The sequence below is a fragment of the Myotis nattereri genome (genome assembly GCF_964212035.1).
Source record: "Myotis nattereri genome assembly, chromosome: 7".
NCBI classification, from domain to species: domain Eukaryota; kingdom Metazoa; phylum Chordata; class Mammalia; order Chiroptera; family Vespertilionidae; genus Myotis; species Myotis nattereri.
Genome location: NC_138082.1, coordinates 61,664,569 through 61,688,140, shown reverse-complemented (window position 1 = coordinate 61,688,140; position 23,572 = coordinate 61,664,569). Strand labels below are relative to the sequence as shown.

The 23,572-nt window shown below is 42.4% G+C and overlaps 1 protein-coding gene across 8 annotated transcripts in view; it reads right to left on the bottom strand.

Annotated features, from left to right (window-relative positions):
• The window catches only part of CACNB4 (calcium voltage-gated channel auxiliary subunit beta 4), a 231,839-nt gene that overhangs the window by 8,892 nt on the left and 199,375 nt on the right, over positions 1-23,572 (bottom strand). For all 8 annotated transcript variants that reach the window (XM_081095537.1, XM_081095538.1, XM_081095543.1 and 5 more), the window contains 3 exons: positions 18,164-18,273; positions 12,387-12,538; positions 10,643-10,738 (listed from right to left, as the gene is read on the bottom strand). In XM_081095537.1, coding sequence (XP_080951663.1) covers positions 10,643-10,738; positions 12,387-12,538; positions 18,164-18,273 — 358 coding nt within the window. The remainder of the gene's footprint in view (positions 1-10,642; positions 10,739-12,386; positions 12,539-18,163; positions 18,274-23,572) is intronic.

Genomic DNA, 23,572 nt, shown 5'->3' with positions numbered 1-23,572 from the left:
ACAACCTGCTTCCCTATTTATAATGGTCTGGCCCTCTAGGAACTTCTGTGTGAAATTATAGCGAATTTGCCTACAAATGTCAGGTGCTCATAATAATTTGGACACCCAGTGTATAAAGATCCTGAAACTGCTGCCACCATTAAGAGAGAAAAAAAAAAAAAAAAAAGACTGCCAAATACCATTCAGTAAAATGAAATGGCTGAATGGCCAACATGTAATGCTGATTACAAAATAGCCAACCAGTGTTTGTTTCATATCAAAACTCATTCTTTTTTTAAAAAAATATATATTTTTATTGATTTCAGAGAGGAAGGGAGAGGGAGAGATAGAAATATCAATGATGAGAAAGGATCATTGATTGGCTGCCTCCTGCATGCCCCCCACTGAGAATCAAGCCCACAACCCAGGCATATGCCCTTGACCTGGAATCGAACCCGGGACCCTTCAGTCCGCAGGCTAATGCTCTATTCACTGAGCCAAACCAGCTAGGGCTCAAAACCACTTTATATTACTAACGCTTCTTTTTATGTCCTGAGTCAACTAGTAATAGGAAACTGGACTGTGAGTTAAAAGGGATTTTCCAAGGTTATAGGGGTGGGGAACCTTTTTCTGCCGAGGGCCATTTGGATATTTATAACATCATTCACGAGCCATACAAAATTATCAACTTAAAAATAAGCCTGCTATATTTGGTCAAACATTTAATTAACTCACCCCTAATGCCTTGGCAGGGCCAGAGCAAATGATTTTAAGGGCCTTATAGGGCCCAGAGGCCGGACGTTCCCCACCCCTGGAGGAGGTCCACCAATATTATGGGGCGCTAGCAGTTTCCACTTCAATGAGCTAAATTGGAAAGACAGTCAGGATTCTTGCCACTATTTGCTGGGGAAAACATGAAGCAAGGAACATTAGTGACCCTGAGCCCTTCTAGCTTCTCTCTTTAATCATCTGTGACATTCATTATGTACCCAAGCACATTTCCTCACCACACTGCTCCATTCTGTCCATCCTTGTCCTTCAAAGATTATAACAAGCCCAACCAGTGCTACAGTCTGCAGAAAATGCATCCAATGTTTTTAAATTCATATTAATCCAGTGTTGTAAGGAGCACTGGTGGGAGTGAGCTCTCCCTAACTCCATACACCAGGGGTGGGCAAACTTTTTGACTCGAGGGCCACAATGGGTTCTTAAACTGGACCGTAGGGCCGGAACAAAAGCATGGATGGAGTGTTTGTGTGAACTAATATAAATTCAAAGTAAACATCATTACATAAAAGGGTACGGTCTTTTTTTAATTTTAGTTTTATTCATTTCAAACGGGCCCGCGGGGCCGTAGTTTGCCCACAGCTGCCATACACCCAAGTTGGGTGGCTGAGCCCGGGCAGCAAGCATCGTCTCCTTTGGACCGAGAGAAACAAGATCCCACGTGGCCTTGTTTCATGAAGGGAACATCTGAAACCGATTACTCTCTTTTTCAAAAGCAGTTAAAGGTTAAACTATGAACATCCAGAGGCTCCGTAATAATGAACTCATCAGTGGGGACGGCACTTTCAAATAGATGGGTGAGTCCATACGGTTCTAAATAATTTAAGTAAAATGACTCTAGAAGGGCCATGGAAAATGACTACTGCGATAGGAATACGATCAAGGACACTGGGCACTATCATTCGCTTTGGAGTTCTTGTGTTTAATAGAATAAATCTGAGTCCATTCAGCAATGGAAATAAAGGGTGATAGACGAGAACTACTATGGTTGCTGTAATGTTAGAAGTTTGTAAGACTGTGGAGGAGATGAGCTCCCCTACGGCAGAGAGAGCGATCAATGTCATTTTACACGCACACAAAAAATCATATAGCTCAAAGAGCCTGCGGGTCAGCTGCTGGTAACACAAGCCAGCTTGTACTAGTAACTAAGTAGGATTAAAGGATTACATTTCATTTATAGATTCAATTGTCTGCCTATCTGCTTTTCTCCCCAGGCATTATGTAGCTCGCATAGTACTAGGGCAATCTGAACTTTGGCCTTCTTAAAATGTACTATTTTCAAAGTCTCTGAAAAGGAAATGGGTATAATACCTTGAAGAAGCCAAGTGAAATCTAACAATATAGTGCAGAGATGTATATTATAAATGCAAATTCAGGTGGCTCATATAAAAAGGTCTAGAAAGGGGCTGTGGGTCCTAATCACATAGGCTAGTGGTCGGCAAACCGCGGCTCGTGAGCCACATGCAACTCTTTGGCCCCTTGAGTGTGGCTCTTCCACAAAATACCACATGCGGGAGCACATGTACAGTGCAAAGTTGACTTAAAACTTTAAGTAAAGTTTATTAAGTTAATTTTAGGGAACATTGTGGAGTTAAAGAAGATGTAGTGTCGAGGATTGAGAAAGGTATGTTGAGATGGTTTGGACATATAGAGAGGATGAACGAAAGGAGATAGACGAAACAAGTATACAAGACGAGTATGGATGGGAGAGTTGGAAGGGTTTGACCTCAGCGAACATACCTCAATCAGATTGAGGACGTTTTTAGCAAAGGCCAGCTTAGGAGTACCCTAATTAAGTTAATAACAATGTACCTACCTATATAGTTTAAGTTTAAAAAATTTGGCTCTCAAAAGAAATTTCAATCGTTGTACTGTTAGTATTTGGCTCTGTTGACTAATGAGTTTGCCAACCACTGGCATTGGCCCTTTTCTGCCTGCATCCCACCTTTTCTTCTGTGAACCTAGAGTGGGCATAAAGGAAAGCCCCCTCTCTTCCAGAGAAGAACTGCTCAGGAGCCCATCCTCCCAGCTCGTCTTTCTGTCTGTGGCAGATCAAAAATGGCCACCAACTTTTTGATATTTTCCATGTTGAGATGGACAGTGTGTCCCCTCTCCTTGAATCTGGGCAGCCTCTGTGACTCCTAGCAGAAACCCAGGGAAGTGATGCTGTGTCAGTATCTAAACACAGTATCTAAGCTTGAGAGAGTGGAACACTTGCTCTTGGAGCCCTGCGAGCTGCCATGTCCGAAGCGCATATCCCTGTTGAGGAGATCCCATGGAAAGTTCCTAAAATCACACAGAGAGGGAGAGGAGCTGGCTGGGCCCAGCCCTCCAGTCATCCCTGCTAAGGAGCAGGTCAGCCATGCAGCTGAATCCCACCAACTCAACTGGTGGTTGGTGGAAATCACTAACTTTTGGGGTAGATTTTTGCACAGCAATAGAAAACTAGAACAGTCATAGCTAAAACAGTCATAGATAACTAGAACTAATAAATAACCAGTTGTTTGGGCAGAAATCAATAACTAGGACTTTGTCCTAGATTGAACTAGGGTGGCAACTTTGTTGGGCTCGATTACATGGAGCCTGCCTCCTACTCCTATAAACCAAATTTGACCGGAACATTCCGATTCCTTCACACATTGCCCATGCTGCTTTCCTGCTACAGAGGCAGAGTTGCGTAGTTTGGCAAAGAAGGCCAAATGGCCCACAAAGCCTAAGATACTTACTGTGTGACCAGTTACTGAAAAAGTTTTAGAAGAAGCCTTACCCAGGAAACAGGGGGAGCAGAGTTTGCCACCCCAAAATATGCCTTTTTGGGATATTGATTATTTTAAGCTGGTTATTTTTAAGACACTAAATCCTTAAACTGCCCCTTAGCTGCCTAAAAGGAATTTAGATAGAGGACCAGCTCCAGGAAGGCAAGTGTCATCACAGATAACTAGTTTACTGTAAATCAGGTGAGAGGAACAGGAACCCAGCAAGGCCCATTTGATCCAAGTCCTCTCTGTGTCCCATTGTTAAAGATGCTTCAGCAAAAATTTATTTACCAAACATTTGCTTCTCCATCTTCATATGAAGTCCCAAACCGCATCCATCAACCATCCCCCACCCCTAATAAGACACAAGTATTTTCTCTAGTAATTATTAGGAATAAATGTTAAACTCATTCTTACAGAAAGATCATATTAGCAAAAACAAAACAAAACAGAAAAAACAAGTTCAATTCACCTAACATGTAGCTCAAGGAATAACTTACTGAGAATTCTTATAACATTATTACCCCAAACTTGTGCATATATTAATCATTAATCTAATCCAGTGGTTCTCAACCTGGAGTGACTTTTTCCCCCTAGGGGGCATGTGTCACACTTGAGGGTTGCTAACGGCCAGGGATGCCACTGAACATCTCACAACACACAGGACTGCCAACAAAAAATTATCCAGCCTAAAATATCAATAGTGCTGAGGTGGAGGACCCCTAATCTAAATCTCTCTTTAATCCATGAGATGTATCACCTACCAAATTGTTTGCCAAGAGTTGACTTAACAAACTGTAATCTTATTAGTCTATATACTCTTTGAAGGCAAGAACATGCCATTGTATCCCTCACACCTTGTGAGGTACCAACCTAATGCTTAACTAATGTTTGCTGAATGTATTTTAATTCTTGCCAAGAGGGTTAACTGCAGATGAGCCACATGGAACTGAGAGGACTCAGTATTTGGAGTCTGCGTGGTTTAACCAGATGGAGACGTGGATGCCATGTCCTCAGACATGCCCACGTGGTTGTTACTGTTGAAACTAGCTAGTTATTAATATTAACGACAGAAAGAAAACAAAGGGAAAGCCAGACGTCCATGGTCATCCAGGCAGCTTCACCAGGAAGCTGCAACTTTACTCTGCCCAGGGCACCACCAGTCCATTCCCTGCAGATCTCTGGGGGAAAGACTGGACAAAGGGGAAGATGGGTGCATAGGCAGTGAAGTTGGGGTGATGTAGGGGAGGTACTTGTCTGTCTGTCTAACCTGAAAACAAAGATAATTGGCTAGAGGGGGTGGAACCACTGCAAGCCTGAGAAATCTTAGAAGGTTAATATCCACATGTAGACAAAGGAATTCTCTCGCTCTCTCTCGTTCCTCTGGCTTTGCTCTTGCTTTCTTGCACTTGCCCATGTTCCCCCCATAGCCAAGTAGCCCTAGAAGCTGCATGGCCCACAGCTATGTGGACACTACACGTAATGGATTACAGCTGAAAACACAAGCTAAGCTAGCCTGATGCTGGACTGGACTGTGCAAATATGGAGTCGACATTAATTTTAGAAATGGCTTTAATCCTAGCTCTTGTAAGGATATAGCTGGACTTCTGTGGTGGGACAGAGGGAGAGGGGACCTTGGAAACTCAGGAGTCTGTACCATGTCAATAAATATTATTTATTCTCCCATGTGAGTCTCAGAAAATTCCTTTCCTCATAACATCGCAAGAAGCCTACTGCCACCAGCAACAGGTTGGGACATGGAGAGCTCCCTGCCAATAACACGTGACTGGAGAAATTTCTGATCTGAATAATGCTCCGAACCAATGAAGATATCATCTGACCTGATGGATCTTATACTCTCCTCTTCCCTGGGCTCCTCAGCCCACCTGGGTTCAATAATATCTCTATGCTGGTCACTTTCAAAATCTAGACAGAATCAGAGTCTTGGAGAGTCAAGCAGGAATCTTAGATACAATATCTATATCTTAGCCGACCATACCCATAGCCTTCACCAGAGGAGATTGCTTTCACAATATTTCTGACATCTGTTCACACAGCCTACTCCACCCTCACCCCTGAGACAAGGAGCTCACTGCTTAGAAAGCCCGCCTATTGTTTTCAGCATTTGCGTTTGGGCGGACTTGTGAAATGCCTTCCTCTTAGTGGGCCAAAGTGACCACTGCCAAGTGAAATTAGACGGGCCTCACTGCTCTCAAGTCCACTCAGACCTGCTCCTGAAACTCCCACTGATCTCAGCACCGCCCTCTGGGCCTCACAGAACCAGCCTCCCTCACAGCGTAGAGCTTTCTACATTTGTGAAGGTAGATTTGGCAAACAAGTGTTGAGATACTAATCTGTGATTTTCCTTTTGTATTTTCTCCTGTTCTTGTCTACCGTTCAAGCAGGTGGCAGGTCTGTTCTCCCTTGTCTGGCGTGAGGTGGGGGTGGGAAGGATGGGGGTCGTGGCAGGAAATTGCCAGCTCTCAATCCCCCCCAACCCCCTCCCCACCCCCCCACCGGGTTTTGTTTCCCAAAAGCCTAAATGGGTTGGAGAGATTTTGCTAACTACCTCTGGAAACAAAAGAAAGTGGGGGTGCTTTTAGTACAACCAAAGCAGAGAGGAAGTTCCTTTAATAGCAACAAGAGGGGAAGAGAGGAAGACACGTCCCCTCCCTCAGAGAGAGAGAAAAGGGAGCTCCCTTGCCAATGTCCCAGAGAGGACGGGCTGTGTGTCTCCCTGCCTTGCCGAAGGCCCCCTGTTCCGCATGAGGGCTGATGCAGCAGAGCATCCTTCCCTGAGGATCACACGCACCGGTGAATGGTTTTCAGGTTTGGAACGCTCCCCCGCCCCCCACTCCCTTCAACTTCCTCACCAACCCCCCACTTATGACTTGGGGTCTTTGTTCTGCTCTGGATTAGGGTGGCTTCAAGCATAGGTAAATATCCTGCCTGCCCAGTGGGATGGGGTCAAAATAGAAAATGGACTATTTCTTGCATGTCCATGTTGGGGATCAGAAGATTCAGCTACATCACACAGCTGCGTGTAAAGGTAGAGTGGCATGGTGGACAGAAGTTAGAGTCAGACAGATCTAAGGTTGGATCTTGGGGCTCATTTATGAATTCCTACCTCCAACAAGTTTCTTACCCAGGGACTGAGCTTTCTCTTCTAGAAAGTGAGGATAATGTTATTCGCTAGGGCAGTCATCGAGGCGCGTGCTCGGATTTCCCCTTGAGTTGGAACCTGCCATGACGAGTGTAGGCAGCAGACACACCTGGGTTGCTGCACCTTCAGCATCCACCACAGCGTTCCAGCTGAGGCCCTGCTCCCCAGGCTGCTGCCTGTCAACGCCGGAGCGCCTCAGGGGGACGAGAGCCGGGATATTTCTCCCAACATGAGACTCCTCTTGAAGCATCCATCTTATATAAAAACTGCTGTTTGAAATTTTAACCCTGCTATTTCTGGCTTCTGTAAATGCTTGCTGGCTTAAATAATAAGGAAAATAAGACTACTCCCATTTCAGAGAGGCCATTAAACCTTCTCCAGACAAAGTTATCAGTGCTGGGTCAGGCCAAGCCTTTGGTCGAGGTCTCAAAGCCCTAGCACATAGGGCCCTTTAAGAACTTGCAAAGGGAACTGGAAAAACCCCATATTTGGGAGACAAAGAAGGTGGAATGGTATAAATACGGGAAACTTCCTGTGTTATTTCACCCAGAATTTGAGAGACATTTTCCTCTGGGCCCATGCATAATAATAAATGTAACTCCATCTCTCTACCAGTGGTTCTCAACCTGTGGGTCACGACCCCTGAAAATACATCCTGTATATCAGATATTTACATTACGATTCATAACAGTAGCAAAATTACAGTTATGAAGTAGCAATGAAAATAATTTTATGGTTGGGGGTCACCACAACATGAGGAACTGTATTAAAGGGCCGCGGCATTAGGAAGGCTGAGAACCACTGCGTGTTGCTTGGTTCTTCTCTGGTTTTTCTGTAACACTCTAATGGGCAACCTTTTCTCTGGGGACCCACATCCAGGTGACTGAGATGTCTCAAGGCTGCATCACAGTCTGAGGCTCCTTCTACCCATCCTCCCCTTCCCCTTCTCCCTTCCCAGGGCCAGACCTACAGCAGGTCTGAAGGCTCTCCTTCTTGGTTCCCTTTAATCTCACATAGGCATTTTCTCAATCAATCTGCAGCTCTAATTTCATTTAGGTCTCTGCTTCCCAGAAGACCCCAACTGATAAAATTACCCTTATAAGATTGTTCTAAAAGTTGGAAACAATAGCATAGTTCCTGGCTTTTGGTTGCTGATCAGTAAAGGTCAGCATCCTTCAATTGGGTAATACATTCTTCTATATTTGCTCAGTGCTTTAATCATATATTCCACTATGTACATGGGCTTCATCAGTAGACAATGTGAAGTTAGACTTCTTAACATAGCACTCCAGACTCCAAGTTATCCAAATTATCTGCAGGCAGGTAACCAGGTGCATGTTGCATGTGTGTGCGCACGCGTGTGTGTATGTGTGTGTGTATAGTTGGGTGGGGTTGTGAGGGGCGGAAATTGGTTTTGGAACTAGATAAATCATAAATCTAATCCTAATTTGTTGTGTGACCTTAGAGAACCATTTCACCTCTCTGTCTTCAGTTATCTCACCTATATAATGGGGATAATAATGCTTATCTTACTAGGTAACTATAAGGATTAGAGACATTCTATTATTCTTATGGCATAAATTTCACTAATACTCTTATTGTACAAATATTACTAAATATTTATTGTGGGCCTACTATGTAGGAGCTTGCAATACAATAGTAAACCAGATCGGCACAGGTCCTTACAGAGCTTGACAGGTTAGACATGGCCCGGCGCATGTACATCCAGTAATTATAACAAAAACACTTAGATCAGGGGTGGGCAAACTTTTTGACTCGAGGGCCACAATGGGTTCTTAAACTGGACTGGAGGGCCGGAACAAAAGCATGGATGGATTGTTTGTGTGAACTAATATAAATCCAAAGTAAACATCGTTACATAAAAGGGTATGGTCTTTTTTTTCAATAGTTTTATTCATTTCAAAGGGGCCGGATCCGGCCCGCGGGCCGTAGTTTGCCCACGGCTGACTTAGATGGTGCTTATCATGTGTCAGGCACATTCTAAGAGCTTCACCACATACTCACTCATTGAGTCTTTACACAAACCCAATGAGGTAGGTACATGCCAAAGATTACATAATTAGGGATGTAATCCTAGTGTGGACTACAGTGGACTTGAAATCGGGCAATCTGGCTCTAGAGTCTGTACTTTTTATTTTTAATCTTCACCCATGGACAGAGAGTAGGGGCGGGGGGGGAGAGAGAGAGAGAGAGAGAGAGAGAGAGAGAGAGAGAGACAGAGAGACAGAGACAGAGAGAGAGATCAATTGGCTGCAGGGATTGGACTTGCAACTCAGGTATGTGCCTCAACTGGGAATCAAACTGTCAACTGCTCTGTGTATGGGACAACCGACTGAGCCATTTTGGCCAGGCCATAGTCTGGGCTCTGTAAACATCTGAATTGAATTTTAAGCTTCTTCAGAGCATAAACAATCCTTACACGAGTATAAATCTAGTGAATCAAATCAGTAGAAAAAAGTTATTTCCTTTAGAGAAACACAGGCACAGAAATAGTAAGTCAGCTGGGCAGGTGCAGACACTGACCAACCATTGGTGACCCACGTGATACCTGCTACCTCCCCCACCCCCTCCCACCATTTGCTTGGCTTCCAACTCAGCAGCTGTTTCCTGGCAACGGCACTAGGAGAAACGCTGCCATAATATGGCTTTTCACCTTACTTAACCCTGACCTCTTCATCTGCTCTAGCCACAGGGCTCTTCTAGTTCCAATAAATTCTCAACCATCGATGCCATAATCTTTTATGCCTATCAGAACTTTCAGGCAGAAAAGAAATGGAAAGTCAAATCAGTAGGTTTTCTTTTCATAAAAGCATACACATTGACTCAGTAGTTTGCTGAATTGGCCAGGTAATCAAGGTAGCAGTTAAGGACATTAGATATGGGACACTAAGTTCGTTTTTTATTACATGACAGACACCACCCAGTTCGGGATGCCTGAGTGTAGCCAACATGGCAGCATCAGTTTGTTCTAAGAAATTCCTCAGGTTTATGATAACATACCACCACACTATCAATCTAGAATAAAAATGACAATCCTATATAATAAAGAGCTAATATGCAAATGGCCATCACACCGTAATGGCTCAGACACTCAACACTGGGGAGAGAGGAATGGGGACAAGCCAGGCTGCGGCCCGGGAGAGGGACAAGCTGCCCACCCCATGGTCCTGGGTGCCAGTGGCTGCACCTGTGGCCCAGGAGAGGGACAAGCTGCCCACCCTGCGGTCCCAGGCACGAGTGCCTGGGGCTGCAGCCTGGGAGAGGGACAAGCCGCCCGCCCCGTGGTCCCAGGCACGAGTGCCTGGGGCTGCAGTCTGGGAGAGGGACAAGCCGCCCGCCCCATGGCCCCGGGTGCCTGCAGTTGCTGCTGGCCTGGGTGAAGCCGGCCCTGGTCCTGGGTGCCTGCGGCCAGACAGAGGGAGGGAAGCCCAGGTCCTGGGTGCCTGTGACTGGATGGAGGAGGAAATCCTGGGTCCCAGGTGCGGGGTGAAGCAGAGGTGGTTAGGGGCGATCAGGCAGGCAGGCAGAGGGGTTAGGGGCAATCAGGCAGACAGGCAGAGGTGGTTAGGGGCAATCAGGCAGGCAGGCAGAGGTGGTTAGGGGCGATCAGGCAGGCAGGCAGAGGGGTTAGGGGCAATCAGGCAGACAGGCAGAGGTGGTTAGGGGCAATCAGGCAGGCAGGCAGAGGTGGTTAGGGGCGATCAGGCAAGCAGGCAGGCAAACAGTTAGTAGCCAGCGGTCCTGGATTGCGAGAGGCAGTCAGACATCCCCCGAGGGGTCCCAGATTGGAGAGGGTGCAGGCCCGGCTGAGCTGAAGGACCTCCCCACCCCCCATGCACAAATTTCATGCACTGGGCCTCTAGTGCTAATATAGAAAGAAACACTACCCTTTCTTAACTAATCAAGAATGATTAAGACCAAAAATGATTGTACTTACTGGAGGGCACTGTGCAAGTTTATCAGCTGCCACCAGTTGCACATTTAAGTGTTTACTTTGGGACTTTCCTCTAGATTTAATCAACCTCTGTAAAACCTGATGGAAGAAGACACAGGTCTGAGATACCGTCAATGAGTTGGAAGAAAACCAAACAAACCAAGGCCCCTTTTAATAGTCTGTTTAGCACTGAGTATGAATAGAGAGAAAACACAAAGTGACAAATCACATATATCAACTCTGTGATGACATCATCCACTTACACTGACTTTCACTTATAATGGATTTGATATGTTTATCCTATTTTTGTTCCATGTGAGGTCTGGGTGGGATCTTGAGTTCCCACCCTGGATTTTACCCAGAGATTTCAAAAGTGGAGTCCTGCAAAAGTGGAGGAACTGATCTGTACCGGGTCATTTATTGTCCAAAATCAGTTGTCATATTTTGGTTCACTATCTCAATGTCAGATAAATATCAGAGTCACTTATATACATTGGGTCCTTTTGTCGATAGTAATTATTGAGGCATCCCAGTTTAATTTTACATTGATAAGATGATTTCTTGATAGAAAGCTAAGCAAAACACTTGTACTGGTATATGGCCACATATAACCAGTGATGTATCTGTCTTTTGAGCACTGCTATAATTGCATTTTGCCATATAGTCTACTCTCCTTTAACTTTTTCTTAGCTGAAACAGGACCCTCTCCCAAAAATAGTACTAGTGTACTATGATACTTCAGCACATATGGCTACCAGAACCCCAGTTGCTGCACTTGTGAACCCATGGTGACTGGGGGTGACCGGGACAGGAGGTGAGAAGGGTTGAAATCTATCGCACTGCAGTGAAGGTGCTTCAAATTTCAATCCATCCTAATGCTTCCCCAAAGGGCCTGGCTCGGTTTGGACAAGCTCATCCTGCACAGAACCAGCGCCAGAGATGGAAGGCCGAGGACATCCGAAGGGCTGGGGGAAAGCCTAGCTCCTGCAGGCGTTCTCCACCCATGAGAGGAGACTACTGCTCTGGTTGGAAGTTGAATTGGAATTAAAATGAACTCTTGGAGGTGCTGAAAAAAACCTGATTATTAAGGTAGTACCTCCCAAGGGTACATATTTTATAATCACTTTTTACATTATCAACAGTTTTAAAAAATGAAAGAACACCCAAATCAAAAGTGACCAATTGGAGGCTGTCTCACTTTCTCTCATTTTTCTCTCTGCTGGTGGCCTGAAGATACATGGCAAATATCCCATGTGCATCACCACAGAATAATTATATTCCTTGAAGAATCCAACCTAACCACAAATGTAAGGGTCTGCAATGTTTCCATAGGACATTTTATATGGTGATGTTTGGCTTTATATATGATAAATCTAGATACCTTTCCGGAACAATGTACTCTCTCAACTGGGGAGAAAATATAGGTGATACAAGAATCAGTATTACCCAAGAAATTTACCAAAATAGAACCCAAAGTCTCTGAAAAGCCAGTTCACTTTTCCTCACCTTTCTTAGTTTTTTGTTTCTCTTATATTCCTGCATAACTGCCACAATAGACTGTGGACCTTTTGAAGAAATGGACTATTTTTTACTCTCAGAACTTCTAGAACCTTTACAAACTGTGGGAATTAAAACTGTGCTCATTAAAAAGGGTTTACACAAGACATTCTCCTTGCACATGAACAAAAAAGCACAGAGGAAAAAACAAAAGAGCTGCTAAACCTTAAGCCGGAGATGAGCTAATTACCTTTGGAGATGAGACTTTTACATGAACAATAATCGGTGCTAAAGATGTCTTTATAAGTTGTGCTGGGTGATTGATGGTGTCTGCATCAAGAACAACCAGTTGCAAAGATCTTGCCAACTCAAAGATTCTTTCAATTTCACTTTGTACTTCCGCTAAAAAGAGAAATAATAAATAACAAGTCATGGTTACTTAAAAAAAATTAGTTCTTATATTTAAAAAATATAGACCCCTCTTTCAGATGCTTATCTATATTGAAAAACAGAACATTTGGAATTTACATATTCTGATCTAACTTAAGATCTTTTCTAAAGAGAGAGAAATGGTTTGAGTTTTGCATAAAACCAAACGGTAGAAAATTTGAGATGGCTCTCTTGATTTGCTTCTTACCTACACTCACCTTAATAGTTAGCTATTTATATAACTATTTTTGTTTGTTCGTTTTTAATCATTAACTGAGGATTTTTTTAATTGATTTTAGAGAGAGAGGAAAGGAGAAGGGGGTGGAGAGAGAAAGAGAGAGAGAGAGAGAGAGAGAGAGAGAGAGAGAGAGAGAGAGAAGAGAGAGAGAGAGAAACATCGAATGATTGTCTCCTATATGCACCCTGACTGGGGACTGAACCCATAACCTGGGTATGTGTCCTGACTGGGAATCTAACCTGCTACCTTTTGGTGTATGGGACAACACTCCAACCAACTGAGCCATACTAGTCAGGGGCATAGCTATGTTAATTTTAATTGTTGCTTTGCCTAAAGAAATTTATTTTAGCTATAGAAGCTGAAACCACATTCAGGAAACAACTGAGACACATATACAGAGCAACATCTCATGGAAAGCAAATTGCACTGAAATGTTTTTACCAATGATCAACTTATATATTAATATTTTATAGATCTCCTTTTAAAAATCCCACAATTCACCTGTTTTGACTGATGTATATATTTTTGTATCCCTGATTAAATGTTCTGCATCTAATCTTACAACAAGCATATTGCTAAGTCTTACTTTAAGTATTAGGGCCAGTGGACTGTTCTGAGGCAAAATTATCCTATTATTTAAAAAAAAAAACTAAGATCAAATATATTAAAATGTTGCAATGCACCTAGATGCAAATCTATTTAGTGGCTGTAATAGCCAAGTTATCCAAATCCATGAGTGAATCTGGTCAAACAAAAAATTTAGTTTTTGTCAATATCTAAAGCAATCCAGATATTTTTTAAAAGCAAAACAGGTTACCCATAAAAACATAATGTGACTTTCTGAAATACAAAAAAGACTTTTAAATATATATTTTATAAATCATCTAACTTATTGGGTCACGTCCAAGTCTGATTTAGACTAATTTTCAGAGAGATGATCTTGTTTTGCTTTTTACTTTTTATTTTGAGCTACAGGTGTGACCTCACAATGTTGTAATCTTGTCCAAATTGCAGAGTAGACAAAGTGTAGACATAGCTAATTTAAATTACTTCAAAGGTGGCCTAGAAAAGGTGGTGTTGCTCTAACCATCCTCTCTGAAAAGGGCTTGTACCAGAATCACATGATTTGTTTTGCTAATCTAGTATAAATTCAAGTTCATGTCACCCATTGAAAAGTTCTCCCTCCCACAATCTAATGGATTGACAAGGAGTGTGAGGTGATGAATGCTCAAAACTGTCATGTAACTCTATTCTCTTGGGCTTTGCCTAAAAGCATAAACTTTTTATTTTTCACAGAATCACTGATGCATCATCTGTATTAGACAGTTGTTTTTGATATTATTTAATACTTGAAAGGTTTCATCTTATAAAGAATTTGTACAATTGGGCTTATTCACAACATTTTTCTGAAATTACATTCTACATTTGTTATCGTAATAATAGCATACCTGTCCCTTTTTTCTCACATCAGAAACAGTTTTTAAAAAGAGATTTTTCTTATGAGAGAAGTTTAAAAACTAAATTTTATTTTTATTGTAGTAAATTTTAGCCTCAGGCTGTTAGGGTACACTCTTCATTTGTTGTTTTCATTAAACTGGTTTAATGTTAACTCCTGGCCAAAGCTATGCTAGAATAAGTCTATCTTGCTTTAATTTTCAAATCTGAAAACCATATTTTTAAACTAGACTGCTCTGGTACAAGGAACCCTCGAGGCACTTCAAGTCTCTGTGTAAATACCTCAGCAATGCCGTGGCCTGATTTCCTCTGCACCAACAATGATGAAAGTGTGGTTTCTGACAGGTGCAGAGGACAGGCACACCTGCTTGACTAACACTAAACCCTTGGGCAATGGGCACTCTGTCATGAGCAGAGAGGTCAGGCAGAGCCAGCCAGGAGGTTGTAGAGAGCCACACTATATACTGCTGGAGGCCCAATATTTGGATAATACGTATACAGAATGCAATAAATAAATTATATGTGTGAGGAAGAGAAATTATCTACATAGCTAATTTTCTTTAATATGTTTTTATTGACTTTTTTTAGAGAGAGAGAAACATTGATGCGAGAGAGAGAGAAACACCAATCAGTTCTACTCCAATCAGGGATCTAACCCGCAGCCTGGGTATGTGCCCCGACCAGGAATGGAACTGGCTACCTTTTGGTGCATGGGACGACAACTCAATCAACTGAACCACACTGGCCAGGGCAACATAGCTAATTTTCTTAAGGAAAAACTTTAACCAAACCAAACAATCTTGACTAATCAGGCTGATCCTCAGAAGGGTTCCAATGGAAGTTTCCTCATGACCTCATTCCAGACAAATGGAGCTCTGAGAAGTCATGGACTATGATGCTGGGGGGATGTTAATGAACGCTTCTACAACTTGGCCATGACTGATCTGGACCCATCTCTCTCCAGTCTTTCTATCACCTGGGATCTTTTTTACGTCCAAAATGCTTATAATATTTCAGTGGCTTCCTAGGCTCGAAGCAACATTTCCCAAAATGAGTTTCCTGGGAAACAAATCCCCTGATATATCCTATGGGAAGGAGATTTTCTGTAAGAGAAATATTGCATACTATAATAGTTTCTCTTGGAATTTCAAACGTGCATTGCCCTTTGTATCCTAACGGCTCTAAGAAGTCTTGCAGTGAAGAAAACTGCCAATTGTTTAATGCACAATTTCCAAATTTATTTGATCATAGAAAACATTTTGGATGTAACAACTATTTGGTATCTTTTAAAATTAACATTTCATGGGTTCTATTCTGGAGAACTCTTTAGCAAGACACATGGAGCCCTAACATACTGGCCTCAATCTACTTTTCTCAGTCTCTTCCCTCGCTCTAAAACCATGTCTCCCCTCCCACTTTCTAAGCAGGCTCTGTAAAACATGAGTTGTTTCTCAAACACACAGTGTTTTTCTATATGCTGATGCCTTTGCGCATTCCTGTCTGCCCTGAAGAACGAGCTCATATAAAACTTCTGAGATGTCTTCTCAGACACTTCTTTCTCTCTACCCCTCTTTCTTAACACCCCGCCTCTTTGCTCATACTTCCCCTATCAAGGAGTATTTACCCATCTGTTTCCTCTTTCGGTTTGCTCATGTGTAAGATACATTGTCTTAGTCACATTTGTTCTTCCCAGATCTGGCATAATGCATGGCACGTAACAAGTGTTCAATAAACACTTGGTGAAGGAATCTGTAAATGTGCATTAACAGCAGACAAACGGACGTAAGTGGCTCACACAGTGATTATTATAATAGATCGCCATTAAATTAACTCCATGTTTGTGGTATACAAGTTTACAGAGTAAAGGGGGAAAACAGTGAACTGACATCTACCTTGTTTCTTCCTCAATATTTTTTAAATATATTTTTATTGATTTCAGAGAAGAAGGGAGAGGGAGAGAGAGAGATAGAAACATCAATGATGAGAGAGAATCATTGATCGGCTGCCTCCTGCACGCCCCCTACTGGGGATTAAGCCTGAGACCTGGGCATGTGCCCCTGACTAGACTGGAACCTGGGACCCTTTAGTCTACAGGCCAACGCTCTATTCACTGAGCCAAACCAGCTAGGGCTCTTCCTCAATATTTACAGTAACTCCACCCACTCACTCCTCTGATTCTGACAACAGGTGACTAGATTACCAATGACTTCAAAGCATATTCATGAAGCCCTTGGTTTCATGCAATTGTTAGGCGACCTAGCTTCTGCTTTTAAGTATCCATTAGCCTCCAATGATACATCAGAGGAAGTCAACAGCACTGTGAGGAGTTAGAGGAGAGTGAAAGACAGAAGAACAGAGAACAATGCTTGTTTTAGAAATCTTCAATCTAATCTGGCATCCTTGTCACCCATGATACTTGACTTTAGTCAGTTACCTAATCTGGTTCATCATTATCAACTCTGCCATCATCACTTCCTCAAGGTGAAAATATTGTGCCTTATAGAAGTGTTTCATTCTGGCCCTGGCTGGTGTGGCTCAGTTGGTTGGAGTATCATCCGGTACACCAAAAGGTGACAGCTTCGATTCATGGTCTGGGCACATACCCAGGTTGTGGGTTTGATCCCCAGTTGGGGCATATGTGCAGGAGGCAACTGATCAATGTTTCTCACTGATATTTCTTTCTCCCTTCCTTTCTCTAAAAAACAATCAGTAAAAAACTAATTAAAAGTGTTTCATTCTGTATGTGAAAGGCTGTACTAAATACAGGACTAAAAAAAAGAAAAAACAAACAAACAAAAAAAACCCCACTGATGTCTGGGATCTTGCCCTGACAAGCTCTGACACCTATTTCATTTGGTAAGTTTAGCATTCTTTCACAAAGCAACCACCAAACAAACATTTATTGATCAAGTACCATGTGCTAATTCCATGCCAGGAATATAGAGATAATACTTTGTAGCCTCTTTCCAACCTGCTCCATTCTTGGCACAGCCTTCAGTGAGTTCTTGATGAGATGTTTGGGCATGCAATCTATTCGGAAATTTTATTTTTAGTTTTCAATAATCTATAGAGTTCATTTCAGTAGATAAAAAAAATGTAGTGGCATAGAAGACCCCTATCTACCCAGGAAGAAGAGGGGCAGTAAAACAAGTTGCCTACAGAATGAGAATGCAAAAGAGACTCCCAGAAAGTTATGAGTGTACTACGCCACTCTTGGAATCATAGAAACCACAAACAGCCTTTTCATATGAATGTTGTGATTTCCCCAGCAGCATGGATTTGCTTCTGTGGGTGGTGAATCTACAACTCTGCTCACATATGTCTTGATGGAGCTAAACACATATAGCATGTGTGTGTTCTTCTCCATCATGGTAAATTTTAGGATGTTTCCTAACTGGTGCTCTGGGAATCTCCCTCTGTGTTCTTAATGTAGTTACTATCTCCACTTAACGATGTGACTATTCTGGGTACTACCAGTTAGCAGCAGAAGCAGCACTGAGAACACCACGGCCCAGCTTTCTTCTAAAGACCGGAGAAGGCTGAACAGCTCATTTCCTTTCATGTCAGCTATGAGTCAGATGTGACAGATTATTAGCCATGTTGAGAAACGCGGGCAAAGCGGGGATGAGTGGTTTCGCATGGTTGGGCGGTAACAGACCAGGAGAGGCCGTGAGGATTCTTCCCACCAGACTCCTAATTAGCTAATTGGCTAGAGCGGAGGGAGAGGAGGCTCTGGCTGCTGCAGGATTCTGCTGCCTTCTTTTCCAGGGGTAGCATTCTCTCCAGTTAATCAGCGCTTCCCCTTTCTCAATGGGGAGCAAACTGGGAAAGCCATTCCAAACGCAACACGTGTCATCCCCGTCTGAAAGCACAGGCTGGAGAAGAACCACATTTGAACATCTTACCTAGGCTGGACCGAGTGTTCGAACGTTCAATTATTGCTCTCTTGCTGGGATTATTTAGGACAGACCTCTTAGCAAGAGAAATGTCAGCTGTCACTCTCGTTATTGATATCCTATGAATAGGAACACAGAACAAAACAAGCCAGTAAAAATGTCATAGGGCTCTCCACGTGATTTATAAGCGCAGTACTTAATAACCACTTTACATACTACAGTGCAACCACAGCATAATAAACATTGGCCGCAAGTATTTTAAACAGGCTTTGGCTAGTATTAAAACACAAGCAGAGCAGAATACAGGAAGGTTTTGGCTACTTAACAACAACAACAAAATGGTTGCAGTAAAATTGCAGCTCCTCCTCCATTACTGTCTACCTTGCTGAATTCTCTTTAATGCACACCATACCAGGAGGGAATCAAAACACATGAATAAACCATGCTTTTTCTAGGAAGCGGTGACACAATTTCCCACAATTCACAGTTGAGTTGCTCTTGTACAAGACTTTCAAAAACTACAGATGTCAATGCTGCCGGTCAAAGGGAGAAATCATCGAAGACAATTAACCAGTTGGTAGCTCTGTTGCATTCCTGGTGCTCAACAGTTAATTCATGATACACGAAACATTTCTCCACAGGCCAAAAAGAAGGTTTGATTTCTAAGGATATGAAAAATACGATTTCTCTTCTGCAGGCACAAGACTCTTCAGCGTAGTTGCATATGTTGGGCACCCATAAGAAGGCAGGGTGGGAATTGTGCCAGGACATTTTTAAGTTAGAAAGTGTCCGGCAGACACACAAGAGAATAAAGCAAATCCATTGCAAGTGAAGGAGAGAGGGGTCTACGTGTGTATGATTATCAAATGAGAGTCTCTGCAGCTCACAATTTTAAATTCTTTAAAATAAACCAGGAGTAAGCAACTTCAGACTATTATCTACCTGCAGAATGCAAAGAATGCCTCTCTAGGCCAGTTACGGCCACCATGGACCTTTCTCCATTCTTATCTTCACAACCTGCCAGGGTTCCAGAAAGGAGACAAGGAGAGCAGCACCTCCTCCCCTTTATGCTCAATTAGCGCATCTGATCTCCTTCATTGTCACACTCCCTTTGGGAGTTGGAGCAGGGGAGAGGTGTCATTACTGATCCTTATTGAGGCCTATGTCATTTCACACCTGTCTTGGGACAACACTATCAGCACTCTCAGGAGACTCTTCACCTGACTTCAGGGACCTGACTCCCTAGGGAGAATTAAAAGTATTCCACTTGCCAAATGGTTGGAAATCACTTCTTTAAAGTAAAAGACTGCAAGAATTCTGGTGCCATTTTAAAGCAAAGTACCCCTTGCTTGTGTCATTGTATTTATAGGCTGTAGATGGTCAGGAAGATTTAAATGTTTTCATTTTTAGGCTTTTCATGCCCTAAGAAATTACTGGAGGCATCCTCAATGGTCTTCTGCAGAAACTAAGCATTTTGTGGAACACCTCCAGGGCCGCTGGGAGCCTCCAGGGAGGCGGAGTGGGCGGGGCTCAGCTTCCCCAGCCAGTGACGGGAGAACGAAGGCCTCTGCATTTCTGTTTTCTACATTGCTGCTCTCTGTATGATTTTATTGTAAAAAGCTGTTCAACGGCTGCAAGACATTGGGAAACACTGGTCAAGTAATATTTCCTCATTTTACCAAGAAGAAAAACTGAGTCCCAGAGAGGAAGTGCCCTGAGGTTAGTTAGAGGCTAAGAAGGTATAAAACACAGCCCCCCAAGCTCCGGGCAAGTACTTAGCCACCTAATTTAACAATTCTTTTACAGTTTTCTTCCCCAGCAACCCATTCTCCAGACATGAGCCACATGGACAGGGGCAATGCGCAGTTAGTCTTGGCCAGGTGCTGACAGATGGTCAGGATTTATTACTTGAAGTCAGGTGAGCCTCCATTCCTCATTGGCTGCTGCAACCTGAGGCATGAAATCTCACAGGCAGTCCTCCTGGTCACAGCTTCTTTTATTTACATTGCTTGTTTATAGTTCCTGTCTCTCTTTTTTGTTTTGCTTGTTGTTTTAAGAATGAAGTTGCTGGTTAGAAACATACAGTGAAGTTCCAGAGCAATTCAAATAGATGACTGGAGACAAGTGGGTTGGTTTAGGGACGGAATTCAACTTTCTAGAAATAATTACTTTTGGAGAGCCCAAACAGTCTATTCTGCTTAGGTGAAAATCAAATTTTCTGGTTCCATTCAAGCCAAATAGTGACCCTTGGTTCTTAAAACTCGAAGGGATTATCAACAGATACACACTTTTGGTTTTTGCTGGGTTATAAACATTTTTACAAAGCCATTTTCAAACACATCCAAAGTTTTACAAAACAAACACATACACACACACACACACACACGCACAAACACACACATATGCATAGAAAAAAACTGCTTCATATAGTCCCCAAATAGGAAAAGGTGTAGACAATAAAGGGTTCTTTTTCTTGTTTTATTTTTTAATAAAATACCAACTAATTTTTAATACAAGTTATTTCTTAATAAAAGTACACAGGCATGAAAGACCTCAGGAGATGATAGACACAGCCCCAGGAACCTTTTAGTAAGACAAAGCAGGAGTTTCTTATTTCTAGGCAAAGATGCTTACTATTATCAAGATCAGATACCAAATTCAAACGTCTGTGTTTTGTTTTTGTAAAAGGCTCCCCAGCAATGTAACTACATTGCATTCACCATTGAATGTTATCTAATTTATCTATATATTTTCTACTTGATATCATTTCTACATTTTCTACTGCTATCCTCTTATCCCCTGGTGTCTTTCAGCACTTCCACACATCTTGTTTGATATACGCCTCTAAAAAGTTCCCTGGGAAGTTTTCCTGTGATATAGTGTCCGTAGTTACTGGTTAGTAGATAAAAGACTAATAGAACTTCAGTTCCTTAGCAGACTGGGTATAGTAGCAAATGCCACTGAAAACTAGCAACAATCATTGTCTAAATTTTGCGATGCTGAACCCCAAGTGTTGCTTAGTTCTGTTTTGTAATTCATCACAATTGTGGCCATCTATCATGATCTATGAGTGTTAGTTTCTGTGATTTTCTATGGAAAGACATGACTTTCAGTTACAACACACTCATTTAAAAATAACTAGTATTTCCATGTTGGTGATGGAACAGCTGTAAGATCCTTCTATACTTTATCCTCCCTATAACTAATATGCAGCCCTGTTATTGTATTAATTTATTTTAGTCCTAGTATGCATAGAGAAAAGTGCTTCGAAGAACAGACAGTGCCCTGTCAAGACAACAGGGATGGAAGGCATACATAGACCTGAGTATTCTTTCCGTATCTTTCTCTTGCTGGTCAGTAGATAAAAGACTAATAGAACAAGACTGTGAATGAGTCATGTCAGATTTTGAGCATCAGTATTAAAATCAATGTAACAGTGATAGTAGTTTTGTCATACTATCTCATGGGATTGTCATTGGGAGAAAACAAGATAATATATAAAAAGTCTTTTCTTAAATAAGTATTCATAGTGTCCTGTGTTGATAGGCACATACATAATGTATACAAGATAATTATTGGATATTTGAAGACTGGAAAAAGACAGTTACTTTATATCCTATCCTCAAAAGTTAGCAGTCTACCATGAACTCTTCCATTCCTGGAGTCTGTGATGTTTCTAAATACCTCGAGGGTGGGAAAATCAGGGCAGACATGTAATCAAAACCTGCCGATTTAAGTATTCATGTTTGCACTAGAGTGTTAGATTCATTATCTCTAGTGTTTGTCCTCCGATGAGTCTGCATTTGAGTGGAGAGTGGCAGGAGAAAATGGTAAGGGAATAACGTTGATCATGAAACAGAAGGCATGGTGCTGTTCTTTTCCATCTGTTGACTGCAATTCCAATCCTTCCATGACTTCGCTGCTCTGTGACAGCGTTAGTCCTTCCCATTTCCTTTCATAAATAAACACTCTCTCTAGAGTCTCCCTAGGTTGTATTCTCAGCCTCTTTTTTTCTTTAATTCTTTCTCAAATCCTTTTTTGTTGTTCTTTCTTTAAGTGTTCCTTAGCTAATAACATCCTTTCGCTTCAGATCCCATCTGTATAAATTACTTGATGTTCATGTAGGATTTTGGCCATGATCGTGTTGGTTACAAAGTCTCCAATAACTGCCACAGAGCTGATCTGGTCCAGTTGGCAAAAAACTTAAACAACTTCATTGGGGTTTGACATGATTAGCATAGGTCAACAAATTGACTGCTTGCTGTTCAGCCTATGAATGGTAGGTTCAACCAGCTGAACAAACTGCATTGCCAAGGATGATGCCCAGTGCCTGTCTGAGGTACGAAAAGAAGAGAGCGAAGCTCTGTGCCAGGGTGCACCCGCTGCATCCTCGCCAGGCCAGTCCCACGGTAGCAGCTGTGGCGCTCACTTAGCTTACGATCTGTGCACAGCAACAGTCACTACGTGTGGCCATCCACACGCACAGGGGCCCATCAGGAACCCTTTCATAGTGTGCTTTTCACTTTTCTTACATGAATTATGGTTAGACCCTACAATAATAGTTATAGCAAAAAAAATTGTATAATAAGTAGCTCTAAACAGGCTCAAATAATTTCTAAGGTATCCAAAAAGGCAAGCATATGACTCTGTTATGGTCAAGCTATTGGACTTTAATCCAATTTGTTGGATTATTTTCTAACCAAGATCTGAAAAACAGTTTTGAAGAAGAAGAAAGCCTCTATTTTTGCTCTGAGAAAAATAGGACTTTCTCCTGACTAGTTTATCTAACCCACTGCATCCATAGCCAGTGAAACAGAGCAGGTTTCCAGTAGAACATATGGTTTACGTTGTGTGGCTGTGCGAACGCCTTCTGTGTGATTGTTCTCTTGGATGGTTTCAATTAAAGATGATTTGTTGTTTTCTCTCCTTTTATTAATTGGTAAAACATAATGCAGCAGGTTGTCATGGCTCAACATGTCAGAGCAGACAAGTCAGAGTCAGATAAGCAAACCTCTTCTTCCTTATCAGTCTCCCATACGCTCAACCAAAAGATTCAGTACCGGTTTCTATGCAGCACTGGCCTCTTATCCTTAGAAAGCAAATCCACTCACCTCCTCCCACCTTTAATGTCTCTCCAACTGCCGTATGAGATCTCTCAAGGCTGACTCACCTTCTCCAGCTACTACTTTTGCTGCTGTTGGATTTGCCCTCAGATCCTCCGCTCCTCCTCTGTGTTATCAGACCCCACGGAACACTTGGCATTGACATCTTAATTCTATTTCTAGCACCATCTTCAACAGTGTGTGTAAGTGCTTGATACGGACAACTCTCCCTGATTCAAAGCAGATCTCTGTGTGTATCATTACATGCATTTCCTCTTTCTGGGCCTGAGGATTGAGGTAGAACCCATAGGTCCCA